Source organism: Sciurus vulgaris, assembly GCF_902686455.1.
Source record: "Sciurus vulgaris genome assembly, chromosome: 10".
NCBI classification, from domain to species: Eukaryota; Metazoa; Chordata; class Mammalia; order Rodentia; family Sciuridae; genus Sciurus; species Sciurus vulgaris.
Window position 1 is genome coordinate 87527991 of NC_136470.1, and position 13826 is coordinate 87541816.

The window sequence follows — 13826 nt, forward strand, 5'->3', positions numbered from 1 at the left end:
GCCTCTTCTCCCTCCCGGATCGCTGCCCCACCCGCCACCTGGTTGAGTAGGGACTGCGGGGGAAGCCCTCAGTTCTTCCCAGAACAGAGAGCAGCTGCCAACGTCAGGCTGCGGTCCGCCGTGGGGTTCCGAGCGCGCAGAGTCGGGGCGGAAAGGACACGACTCCTGTAGCTCTGGCCTTCCGCCTCACTTCACCAGTCGGGAAACTGAGGCCCGAAACCGGGAGCAACTTCCCCGGGTGCGGAGACAATGAGGGCCCGCGAGGCCCCGGCCCCCAGGTGTCCTGACTCGAGTCCACGATCTTTTCACCACATGCGCCGCCCGGTTGCCTCCTAGAGCCGGACCGAGTGCGGGTCCCCGAGCGGGCGCTCAGCCGAGAACGCGCAGGCAGCCTGTCTCAGCCAACTCTCTGCGAAAGTTGTCTCCCAGCCTGGCCTCGCCTCTCACCTTCGAGACACACCTTCCCGCTGGCCCTAGCAGCTGCGCACCAACATCCGGTCCACCTTGCGCACACCCCTCTCCAAGCTCACTCGCAGCCCCTGTCCCTCCCACGCCAGCGGCTCCCAGCCGCTCCCCCGCGCCCCCTCGCGCGCTCCCACCCGCGCTCCGGGCGCGCCAGCCTTGCGTCGCTCGCCCGGCCTCTGCGCCGCGCCCGCCCGGGGTTCCGGCGCTCCGAGCCCTAGCCCGGAGCCGCGACCCGCTTCCGCCAGCCGGGCGCGGAGTTGGAGCCGGGGTAGCCCGGCCGAGCGCTCCGAGCGCTGGGGGCGTGAGGTGAGGGGCGCAGCGGCGCGGGGCGGGGAGGGGGCGCTCGCTCGCTCGCTCACTCTCGGCTGCGCACACGCCCGTACAAACTCTCACACAGACACACGCGGGGTGCGCTGCCGCCGCCCGCCGCTGCTCCTCCTCCCGCCACCGCCTTGAGAGGGAGAGAGAGGGAGGCAGAGAGAGCGCTTTGTCCGCGCGCCGCCGCCCGGCCCGGGACTCTGCCCCGAGGAGGCAGCCGCGCCGAGTCCCCGCCTCCGCCTCTGCCCCCGGGCGGGCCGGGCCGGCCGCGGTGGGGGGAGCCAGGCTGAGGGTGAGGGTGGGGGTGGGTGGCGGGCGGGCGGAGGGCGGGGAGGGGGGGCGGAGGAGGAGGAGGAGAGACGAGGGCAGCGGAGGAGGCGAGGAGCGCCGGGTACCGGGCCGGGGGAGCCGCGGGCTCTCGGGGAAGAGACGGATGATGAACAAGCTTTACATCGGGAACCTGAGCCCCGCCGTCACCGCCGACGACCTCCGGCAGCTCTTTGGGGACAGGAAGCTGCCCCTGGCGGGACAGGTCCTGCTTAAGTCTGGCTACGCCTTCGTGGACTACCCCGACCAGAACTGGGCCATCCGCGCCATCGAGACCCTCTCGGGTGAGCACTCAGCGCTACCCCCTCCCCCCGCCTCGCCCCGCTCGGGTCGGGACGGCTCCCGCTGGGAGGCCGAGTCCTGCGGGCGGCGCCCGGCGGGGGCTCCGGCGCCCGCAAGCTCACTTCCACGCACCAGACCCTTAACTCTCGCCGCCCGCCAGCTCCCGGGACGGCCCGCTCCCCTCCCCCAACAGCCCCGGGCTCACCCCTAGCCCTCCGGGCCGCAGCCCAGGGGCGCCCCCGGCGTCCCTCCGAGGGTTCCCGAGGCTCGCTGGCTTTCTGGGGGCACCCTTCGTTCCTCTGGTGCTCCGAACTGCTCTCCAGAGCTTCTACCCCCACCCTTCCAGAGTCCTCTGTACCCCTCCTTCCCTGATCTTCCTGTCACCCCCTTTGTGAGGGGACTCCCCCAAATCCAGCATCTTCTGCCCTGGCCGGACCTTCCTCCTTCCCATGCCTCGTGCCCAGGACCTCTCGCTTTCTGGCGTTCCCGAGCCGCACTCTTTTCAAGCCCCCCTCCCCACCTTGCCCCGCGGCCCCCCACTTTCTGCACCCCCTCGGCTCCTCCCTGATGACCCCCTTCCGATGCCCAGGGGATCCCCAAACCTCAGCCCCTGCACGACGGCACATCTCCCTCAGTCCTTTCCCGAAGCTCAGTCCCCTCTTGCTGATCTCAAGCGCTCCTATTTTTCCCTGAATTTTTTGTCCGATTTTATTGAGAAGAACTCGGGGCTGGGGGCTTTCCGCCGCCCGTCCCCCTGCCTCCCGCTTGGCCAGAAGCACCTTTTTACGAGGTGCCCTGTCTCAACTCGGTGGGGGCCCGGGCTGAGAACCGGGAAAGAGGCGACCGGGGGGCCCGCGAGCGCGCTGGAGCCCAGACGGGAGTCGGAGAGCGACACACACACACACTCGCGCGCGCGCACTCCCCAACTCTCCCTCCCTCGCTCGCACCGCTCGGAGCCGCGCTCGCCCCCAGGCCCCCAGCCTGAGCCCCCAGACACTGGGCCCGGCGGGAGCCCCTTCCTCAAGGGCGCGTGGGGTGGGGGCGGGGCGGCGGCGAGGCCAAGGTGACACCCAGAAGCTGGCAGGGACCAGGCTTTCGCAGTAGTCGACCCGGGGGGGTTCGGCGCGTCTTCTCGGGGCCACCAGGAGAGTAGGGAGCCTGGGGGAGCGCAGCGGAGCCTTCGGGTCTGGGGTTAGCAGAGTGGGGAGGTGGGGGCCTGGAGACAAACGGGGCCGCGCCAGCCCTGCAGCTTGAGTTTCAAATGAGCTCATCCTTTCAAATTGGCGCCGCTCTTTATTAAATTTGTTTTTCCGGTAATGCCACCCACAGCTATACCTGGGGTCGGAACTGGGCTTGCAGCCTTCCCACCTCGTCACGAGACCCCGGGCGCCCACCTTTCCTCATACTGGGCACCAACTTAGCCCAGCTGGAGCTTGGTAGAGACCCCTGGTGGGCGCCTGAAGGCGGAGCCCAAGCGTGGAGTTGTGTGCGTGCCCCTCCTAGACCCTAGCGGGTTTGATCTCAGCAAGGTTCTGAGTGCTTTAAATTTTTGTTTTAAAGGTAAAGTGGAATTGCATGGGAAAATCATGGAAGTTGATTACTCAGTCTCTAAAAAGCTAAGGTAAATACATTTGCTTAGTTTTTTTTTTTTTTTTTTTCTTTCTTTGCGATTGGGTTTACATATAAGTAAAAAAACCAACAACAACATGAACTTCAGCTTTAAAAACTGTGTTCTTATAGTTTTTAAAAGAGGTTTTTGTTTGAATAGTGGAGATAGATAGTTTAGAAAGTTCCAATTTTTTACTTTCATTATATAAGGTGTTTACTGTACTTGCAAAATAACTGGTGCCTAATTGGGGGTCGGGGTGGTTAAAGTTAGGTAGGTTCAGTTCGCTGGGACTGTTTATCAAAAGTTGCCTCCCACCCCCAACTTCCCACTCCCACCCCATCCTCAGCACAATGGCAACAAATACTTGTCAAGACTTCCTGTGAGATGTTAAGAGTAAATATTTACTGTGTCAACTGAATTGCTTAACTAAACTACGGGATTAATTACTTTTCTTTTTTAGATAGTGTAATGTTGAATATAAAATAATTTAGTAGGGTTCAGTATTTTGTAGAGCATTCTACAGAAGTAGGTTGTTTGTATTGCGTGGTAGTGAAAAGCCAGACTTGGGAAAAAAAAAAAAAAAAAAGAAAAAGTCACTGAGACAACTGAGTCTTGCTTTTGGGCATTTTGTTGTTGTTGTTTTAAGAAATGTTTGAGGCCAAACAAATATCTCAGTGAAATCAATAGTTAGATTTCACTGCACTATTGTTAATGAAGTAGTAGCAAATTTTGTGGGGTTTGGATTTCTCCACAGTGGTTTGCTAACATGAGAAATATCTATGAGAGAAGAATGAGGGAGAACATCTTTGTTTGAAGTATATTGTGGACTTTAAATTTGGGCCCTTTATGACTCGTTCTCAACTTGTGTATTGTCTAAATTAGCTGATATCCCATTCACGTATAGTTCTTCACCTTTCTTCATTAAGTAACTGAATTAGAGACTTTTTGATTTACCAACTTTCCAATTTGTGATATTGTAGTAGCCACTTGATTTTTGCCAGGATTGATGGATTTTAAAACAAACTACCTTTATTTTATAAATGCTTGGATCTATTGTTGAAGGGATTTTAAAAAGTTGTGTCTAGTTTCCAGTTACATTTTAACTAGTAACAGAATATCTTTTGTTTGCAAGTGATTCTGTAATACATTAAAAAAATTATATATATATATATTTAAAAAGAGCTAAGAGTTATGACTTAGTTTCATGTGTCATGTTAAGCTAGTTCTTTCTTATATTGGAAAAAAATGTAACGTATAGTTGATTGGTTTTCAATAAATATTCTTACTTTGTATTTTTCTTTAATATTACTTTTGCTGAAGAATTCCAAGTAGAAGCTGTTTGGTATACTAAGTATTTATTGTAAATTTTAATTACTCATCCCACAGCACTTTAAAATTTGATGAATATATTGAACAATGTTTGAAAGAATTCCCAAGATGTTAGCACTGCACTATGTTTCTATAAATGCCTAACTGTTGGCCACTTAGCTGTTGTGAATCCTTTTGGGGGTTATAATTAGTAAAAATCATTATAATTTTAACTTCAGTTATTTGGTGTCTCATTTCATCTTGTAATGTATGTCATTAAATTTAGCAATATAAGTGAAATACTAGTTTATCTAAAGTCATTAACATCTAAAACTTAACACACATACTACTTTTTAGCTCTTTGAAATTCATAGATTATCTACTGTTAGTTGGAATGTCATTTAAATAATTTTGTTCTGTTTGTATGAGTTCAAATTTAGAGAAATGTTCCAAGTTTTTTACATAAATTGAAAAGTACACTCTAGGACTTATCCAGCCCTATTAGTACATGATTTCTCTGAGCATGTTGGTGATATGAAATACCCAGGAGGTAGATTAAAATGCGCTGTATATGATTCAGTACACTTGAAAATGTTTAACATACAAATGTATGCATAAGCTACTGCTGTAGAGGAGTTTGCTTCATTTCTGATTGGATGGCTTAAATATATTTTCCTTTATTAGCTTAAAATGTAGAAATTTGCTACATGGGCAGTAGGCTGAGGAGAGAGAGCTTTAACTGGTGGTGTGTACTGACTTCAGACTCCTGGGATGAGGCAGCTGTATGTTATCGAGTAGTACTGGGCACAACCACGCTGGTGGCTTTCAAAAACCAGGGTACTGTGACATATGAAACCAAAGTTTTTATGTTATATGTGACTATTTTGGTGTTCTTTTGTTGCATTTTAATGAAAATTAACATGTTAAAAGTAAATTTGTGAGTGCTCGTTCAGTTCTATATGTGGTTTTTGTGTTAGTTGAAGTGAAAATGTGAAGAAAACAATTCATCCTCACTAGTTGCTTGCTTAAAAAATGATTCAACAATTGTTAATTTTCTGACTATTGTAGTTATTTCTTTGATTTCTCAAGAAGAAATTTTAATATCTGCATCCTAAATAGATTTTTTATGACTAATGATAATTTGGAAGGAGTTTATCTTAATTTATGAAATTATTGGTATGTTATTTGTTTAGCAGTTGAGTCTTTTGTTAAATGTCTTTCCAACATCATTTTACATGTCCTGTTACACAGTAGACTAGATACTGTTCTTCTCTCAGAGTCACTCAGAATTTTTTTTTTTACCATATGTGTTTCATTCTTCTTAAGTGCAAATTATTGTAATGTAAACCACACACAGGGCATCTATTTCTCTTATTTCCTAAGTTGGTTTCAGTCTCAGTTAAATAAATCTTTGGATCTTTTTTTTCTGTATTCATATTTCTTGGTAGAATATTATGGATTAAAGATTTATTAAAGAGGAAAAAACTGGTAACTGTCAAAATCCTGTTCACAGTTGTGGAAACTTCCTTGATAGAAATTTCATTTTTGGCGTTGATGAAAGTTTACTTTAAAAAAAAAAAGTTATATACACACACAAACATATTGCATAAATTGTTTTGCACTAAGACATATGCTAACTTGAATGTGCTTTTGTATCTAAAGTTGAATGATCCTGTGAGAAACAAAACTTTGAAAAATGCAATTTCTGCCCACTTCTAGGAAGTCACTAAGTAATGCTAGACATGCTTCCACTGAGATGGTGTGAATACTATGAGTTAGTGTAGGAAAAAAGCTATGAATTTGTCTTTCATGAGTTAAAAATCAGTAATTGTGTTCTCTCCCATGCAAATGAATTTGGTCTCCTATAGGAATGTTAAAGAAAACAGTATCTCAATTGTATTTTGCTTGTATGTACTACATTGTGTATAGTTGAATTAAATACCAAAAAAAAAAAAAAAAAAAAAACCCACCCAACCTCAAGCCTTCTCTGCAACAAAAGCTTTTGCTGCATCAATTTTTAATTTTCTAGAAACAGAAAAGACTTTATTAGGTCAAAATCATATGGTAGTCTATTTCAAGAATTTGTTGAATTAGAAATTAATGCTTGCATTTAATTATATAGATTCCATGTGTTGTAGATATAATACACTAATACAAAATACATAATATCAAACTTTAAGATTGTTTTTTATTTGGTTTTGGAGTTGGACATTTAATTTCCCATTTTAAAAAGGTCAGGTTTTCATATGGTTCTAGAGAATACTCATTTTTGTGATCTATAAGAGATAAGTATTAGAGTTCAAACCGAAACAATGGAGAAAAAAATTAGTTGATAATTTCATGATGTAGGTTTAAAATTTGAGTTTATATTTTTAAAAGACTATTCATTGGATTTTTAGCATTATTTTGTTAAATAATAAAAACCAATGAAATCTACATATCAAAATAGATCTTATGTATTGTCTTATTTTCCAATTCACCAAATATATATTGATTTTTAAGGGTCTCAATTTATGGAAATACTTAATAGCTGACCACCTGAACCCTTATTCTAAAAGGCAATTGGTAATATGTAATACATTTGGTAAATTGTGATTTTCAATAATAATAATGTTTCCTTGTTATAGCTAGTAAGATGGCTAGTTAGAAATGGTGTAAGAGTTTTGTGTTTACTGTGTTGAACTGAGATTATCATTTAATAGATGAGGGAAGATTAGTAACATTTGTACAAAATCTTTTATACATAATGTTTCAAAGTATATTTTCTTTAAGAAATGCTTTCAACTTTAGGATATCCTTTAAAGAGATTAGAGGATTTTGAACTAATTACTTATAAAACTATCATTTTACTACTATTTTGAGTAAACAATTTTTTTTAATGGAGTTTGCCCCAGGTTTTTTTTTGGTAGGTTGGGGAAGAATGTAAATGATGGTGAATTGAGCGTAAAAATGGGCACATTTATTAAAAGTCAGCATATCCGTAGAAAAGAGATTTTTATAGAAACCATTTGTACGTGTTTGATACTTTTAAACTTTCTAAATATTGGCCGTGTACAACTGAATCACTCTTCCAAGTCTGCTAATGAAACCCTCAAAAGAAGATGAGCAATTGGTCAGAGTAGTTAGAGGATATTACCAAGCTAAATGTGTCATCTCTGTGATTCAGTGGGGTGTGTATGTGTGTGATTTGTGGGGCCAGTGGTTTCAGACAGATGGTGTCAAGAGGGAAGAGGAGATCTTTAATTGAACAACAGTTGATCTGGATTTCAGTCCTGATCGGGCTAATGAAAATCATTAGGTGATTAAAACTTGTAAAGGGGATCAGATGAAATGGTATTTGCCTTGAATGTGCCTTGCACTTTAGGTAGTTAACCTGGATGTGGAAGTCAAGTCACAGGCACCTGCCATGGTTTTTTTTTTTTTTTTTTTTTTTTTTTTTTTTTTTTTTTTTTTTAGTGAGCTTGCTGCGGAGACTCTGCTCAATGCAAACTCTGCCTTCTTTCCTTTTAGCTTGAATTTATCCTCTCATGAGTGTTATTCTGTGAAGGTTTCAATGATATAAAAGCCATTTTTAAGTGTTAGAAAATTTTAACTTTGAAGGTACATTTTTCATGTAGAAATGGTATAGTTTGGAAGGTAATCCATTATTTTGTGTAGCACAAACTGAATCAATTTCATTAGAAACAGTGTAACATTGAAATGTTATTTTTTAAGCTGTTGAGTTCGAATTATAAATTTCAAATTTTGTTATTTGAAATTAAACTTAAATATCACCAAAGTGTCTTCAGTATCCTTTTCAGTCTTTGAGACTGGTAGGGCTTGGCTAAACCAATTTTTAAAAATTTTATACTCTAAAACTTTTAATCAAAAACATAATCTCTCAAAAGCGATGGCCACTTAATTTGAGGAATGGGAGAGTTCTGTTTAGCAAAATATACCTAAATAATTTATTAGTGAAGTTTTATTCTTCCTCTACTCAACTTCAAGTTCAAATTAGTTTGGGTAGTCTTTCTAAACAATGTCATCAAACAGAGAATGGCAAATAAACAAGCACCTACCAGTACAGATAACAGCTTTTCCTCCCATTTATTACCATTAAAACATTTAAAATCGTTTACTTTATAATTTGACTTCATGCATACAAACTTATAATTTTCATTTGGTGGCATGGACTATATGGGTTCTATTTTGGGCAGCAAAATTGCAGAGTGCTCAGAGCATCATTTTTAAGGTTTTACTTTTCCTGTTTTGATCATGAATTTTAGTTTGAAAAAGTGAAGAAAAATAATTTTCTTTTACAGAAAACTTTAAATTTTCTTGCTTTGACTGCCAAAGAGGACAGGGAATACAGTGAATGTTTTTAAAATTTGGTTCAGTTTGATGATATATTGAGGTAGAATAAGTAGATCAGTAAAAATGGATGCTTTTGCATTAATGATAGGCAATCAAGTCCAAAAATCCTCTCTGTGTTTATCATTTAATAATTATACATCTCTTCCCCAAGCTGATTGTTTTCACTAGCTAAGTTTGCATTCTTGGGATGTGTTTTGTTTATTCCTGGTTTTTCTACTTATTTATGCTTGACACTTTATTTCTTAAAATATGAATGCTTTCATTAGGATTTTCTCATTCTGTTAAAGTAGGTCTTGTAATAAGTCCTATAAATGAAAACTTAGAGTTCTGATACATCTTTCAAACTTTGTAATATTTACCTTTAACATAAGATGTGTTGCACCTGGTTACCAGAAAATTTTGTATGGGACTATGGCAATGAGGATGTTATTTGCAGGTTTTTTAATCGTCATATAGCACATCCCCAAATGAGAATTTGCCTTAGGGGGGAAACTTGAATTTTTAAATTTTTGTTTTAAATGTGATAGGAAAGGTGGTTTCATGATTCCCTGGGTTGACATGTAAGCAATACTAGCAGCATTATTGTAGGGGAATGTATTTTTATGTGCCTGCATCTTATATTCATATAGTACTAAGGCTGTTCAAGCCTACTACACATACCATTTCATTTATTCCAAATAATAATTTTGTGAAAAAGAGAATAAAATTGGTATCCCTTTTCCCAGATGAGGAAACTTAATCTCAAGCAAATTAAGTAAATTAAATAGAAGAGCTAGAACCCAGGTCTTCTGATTCTCACTTCAGTGTATTTCACTTACATTTGACTTTTAAAGAAGCCGCTGAGAGAGTTCTAAGGCTGTCCAAAGGTGCTGTTCAAGAGTGATGAAATTACATGAAAATAGATTTGTGAACTGACCCTTCGCAACTGTCTTATTCCTACTTCAGTCCAAATGATCTGTACTTTGTTATAGTTTTGTTTTGTTTCTGGAAAAAATAATTAGAAACAAAATGTGGTAATTTAAAAAGCAGCATTACCTCCTACTGTCCCTTTGCTTGCCAATTGAGGAAAGTGGGGTATACCCAAGTAAGTTGTATTTTTTATTGTTGTTTATATATTGATTTTTTCAATGGATGCATTCTTTGTGTTATGAAATAGAACATTGCCAACACAGGTGTTTCACTTAACACCTGAACCACATGAGTGTAGCCCTGATGAAGACTCTGTGCCATGAGGTGAGTGAAAGTCCAGTTCAGGGACTAACCTGGCTGGGTTTGTCACAGGTTGCAGCCAGTCCATCCGGAGAGGTCAGCACTGTGTTTGGTTTGTGTTTCCTTGATAGGAACTGCTAGATCTTTCCCCAGATTTTCCCCAGAGGTGGTGTTTCTCTCTGTTTCACTTTCTGTACAAGAGCAAGGCCTTTTACCTCTCCTGTGAGGATGGTTTGAGTATGAATAGGGAGAGCAACCTTAATGTTGTAATCACTCTAAAACACTTACTAATTAACTAAGCATGTGAAGTATAGTTCATTCCCCCCACCCCCCGCATTTATACTCTTGTTTCCTTTAACTTTCATGGGCTATCATACTGGTGGTAGTAGTGGGAGGGAGGGAAGAATTATTAAGGAAAAAATTAGGTGAAAGTGTTATTTCTAACTCCTCATGTATTGCTTCAAGTTAGTACAGTTTAGAGCAGGGTTTGGTGATTTCCATGGAATTCTAACTCCGCAAATGGAGAAGAGAAAGAATAGTAAGTAATACTGAGTATTTGCTATGTCCTAGGCACTGGACTAGGCCTTATAGACCTTTTATTTTATCCCCTGATCAGCCTGGAGAGATCTGTATTTAATTCCTTTTACAGATAGGGCTGTGAGGCCTCAGACTCCTAAAACAACTCTGTCCATTGGATCAAAACTGCTTCAGAGAAGCAGTGGCCATATTATCGTTGCCATCCAGCTACTTGAAATACAGTAATGACACTTTAGCAGTTAAGTAAGAAATGGTGCTAACTTGTACATAGGTTGTAGAGTAACTTTGTATATTACTCCTAACTCTGGATAAGAGAAAATTTACATGTATACAGCAGATATAGTGAGAAGGATAAGGGGCTGAAGTTCAGGTTTTTTTTTTTTTTAGTATAATTGAAAAATAATTGAAAGTGTTAGTCATAATTTGAAGGAATTTTCTTGAAGTAGATCTCTAGTAGAGGCATTTATAAATTATATAAAGGGAAAAATGTTTAAACAAATGTCATGGCTATAATGTGCAAAAAAACATGCACATGTCTAATGCAGGAGGTATTCCATACCTTTGGTACACACACACACACACACACACACACACACAAACACACACACACACATACACATCCTGAAACAAACAAACCCACAAAAAACCCTGAGGGTTTTGTTTTGTTTTGGTTTTTTGTTTAGGATCTGAAATGTTACACAAAGTTTGGCATGCTTTCATTTTACCTAATATTGTTTTAAATGTCTGTAGTTTGGAGAAAGGAAATAAAGACTCTCGAAATTACATTTTATAAAATGTTCATCTTAATAACATTAGAAAATTTTAACTCACATACAAAAAAGCTAGTGAAAACGGATTTGTATGTTCTTTGTAAGGCAGTCCTTAAGCATCTTGTACATTTGTGATTTTAAATTTAGCAAAGGAGAACTAAAAATAGGGCTATATTACCAGTGAAATGATATATATATATATATATATATATATGTAAGAGATTTGCTTCTATAGAGAAAGATGATGCTTTTTTGATCAGAATATAATTTTATGAAATTTCCTGTATTTTCTTAGTCAAGAACCTCTAAAAGAGATGAAAATATTATCAGAAAATATATTCTTATTTCTATCTTATATATTCTCTTTATCCTTTCTCTTTGAAAAGTGAAGCAAAAATATTGGCAGTTCTGTGGCCAGGTTAACCTACCAATTCATGAAGGAGAAGATATTTTAAAAATGTTCTTGAGTACAGGCCGGATAGTTCTTTTATATTACACAGAGACCTTTTACTTTAGTCCTTCCTGATCTTTGTGATTTTAACAATGCATACTTTGAGAAGTAGGTGTTTTTCTTCATCATTATATGTATAACGTTTTGAAATAAAATGTTTTGCGTCTGTTGAGTCAGATGTAGATGATGAAAACAGATTAACACTGAAAACGTGCAGTTTAGCCTCTTCAATTATTAAGAAAGAAAAGAGGGAGGGAGGGGAGTGGGAGAGGATGGAAGGGAGGAGGGAAAGGCCACAGAAGCGGAGGTGACTGGGTGACAACCCATGTGGTGCAGCTTGTGTGCGTTCCCTATAATTCCAGAGCACGTGGGAAAGACTGGTCCTGGGTGATAGCGTGTGGAAACCGTAAGTGATTCCATTGTGACAGCAGGACTGAGAGTCTCCTGCAACTTGTTTTTTCCTTTGACATTTAAAAACTCTAAAGAGTATGTGGCTGGCCTGCCCCAAAAAAGGTTTTGCATTTCTTTCTCTAAGGGCCTGTGCTGACTACTTCCTCTCCCTTATTCTTCTTCCCCTTCGCAAGATGAGGTGATGACTGGGAAGGACTGGGGTGCAGAGCCTGTTGTGTAGGCCTGCCTGCAGCCCCATTGCCCCCTCTTTGACTGAGGTTTGGGGCAGCCGGGGAGGCGTGTGTGTGCTTGCTCAATGTGTTGGAATGTATGGGTTCTGTGGCACATGCTTCCTCGGAATGTGCAGCGGACACACGAGCTTCAATGGGTGTGGGGGTCACACATTGTAGACTTTTGTAAGTGGTTGAAAATCTAGGAAGGAATTTCCTGGTGCTGAAAGTTTAGGTTATGTTTTCTCCTCCTGAAGTGCAATTTTTTTTTTTTTTTTTATCCTTTGTAAAGGGAAAACATCTTTATTATTATATTTTTTAAATCCATTGAAGGATTGAAAAAAAAAATTCTGTGGATGGGTAAATCATCTGACCTCTCTCCTGGATCCAGCTGGCCTCTTTTTCCCTTTCTCTTCAAACTGATAATGATGTCTTCAAGTCAGGGACACTGAATTTGTAAACTAGGCCTTTTAAAACTCCCTGCATTGTGCCACCACTGAAGATGATGAAATCAAGGTTCTTTAGAAATCAAATTTTAGGCTCAGATATTTCAAAATGTAGGCTCTGTTCTCCCTTTTAAGGAGTGAAGAACAAAATACTAGTTGCTTAATATTTAAAAATTTTAGCTGCTTGTTAATATCACACATTTAATCACAAAATAGTTGAGATGACAGAGGTTTTGCTTGCTCAATTATTTGAAATGAGACAGATTTAGGTTTATGAAGTGCCCTCTTCACAATGCCCATTAAAAGGCATTTTAAGAGTTATAGAGAACTGAGAACAGGTGGCTGGTTCTAGTATCATTTTTTTCTACATTGTAAGAATTTTTCCAGGGAAGAGTTAGCCCTTTAGTTCATTGATTTTTATATCAGTGGTTTGATGTATATGTCTATTTCAGTAATGATTTCAAAATAATAATTTAGATATAATTGATGTGTGACTGTAGTTTACACATAATGATTATGGTCAAGGTGTTGATACCTGCGTTAAAAATTTCCAGGCCAAAGTGATATCTTTTATTCCCATGGTGGTGTTTTTAACACTGTGTTCCTCAGGGCCTTAGGATTCTGAAGAGATGCCAAATGTATGGGAAGGAGAAGATATATGTACACGGGGAATCTTGGCATTGAACCACCTTGCAATCTGAAGATAGCTACATTCATTGCTCTTTTATGTATTGGAAGTCAGTCTAGAATTTGGTTTAGAAAAAGGAGTGCTACTTTAAAAGCCAGTTTATGAGGTTCCATCCTAAGGTGTGTTTGTCTGTGTCTGGATTAGGCCCCCTGGCAGATCCAGGCTTTCTTGAGGGAAGTGTAGACCCTGCCTTTGTTACATCTGCATCTACTTCCTGTGGAATGGCCTTCCATCTCCTGTCACTTTCACTTTAGAAACAAATGTTTGCTCTGCCAACTGCAAGCCAGACTGCTACATCTATGGATGTTTCTATAACCAACAACAGAATGTATGCCCCTCAGGAACTTTCCAGAGAGCTTCTTGGCCAGTGATTACACTTCAGCTCTTGGCAGAGCCATTGGAGTCAACTGACTTTGAAGAGTGGTGGGTATAGTGACAAGGGA

At 41.3% G+C, this 13826-nt stretch overlaps 1 protein-coding gene across 3 annotated transcripts in view; it reads left to right on the forward strand.

The window, feature by feature from the left end:
- The first annotated feature begins 1129 nt into the window (after positions 1 to 1129).
- IGF2BP2 (insulin like growth factor 2 mRNA binding protein 2) overlaps positions 1130 to 13826 on the forward strand; it is a 157361-nt gene continuing 144664 nt past the window's right edge. For 2 of the 3 annotated variants that reach the window (XM_079100617.1, XM_079100619.1), the window contains exons 1-2: positions 1130 to 1394; positions 2953 to 3013. In XM_079100617.1, coding sequence (XP_078956743.1) covers positions 1217 to 1394; positions 2953 to 3013 — 239 coding nt within the window. In that variant the 5' untranslated portion in view covers positions 1130 to 1216. The remainder of the gene's footprint in view (positions 1395 to 2952; positions 3014 to 13826) is intronic. The other variant, XM_079100618.1, reaches the window with a different exon arrangement.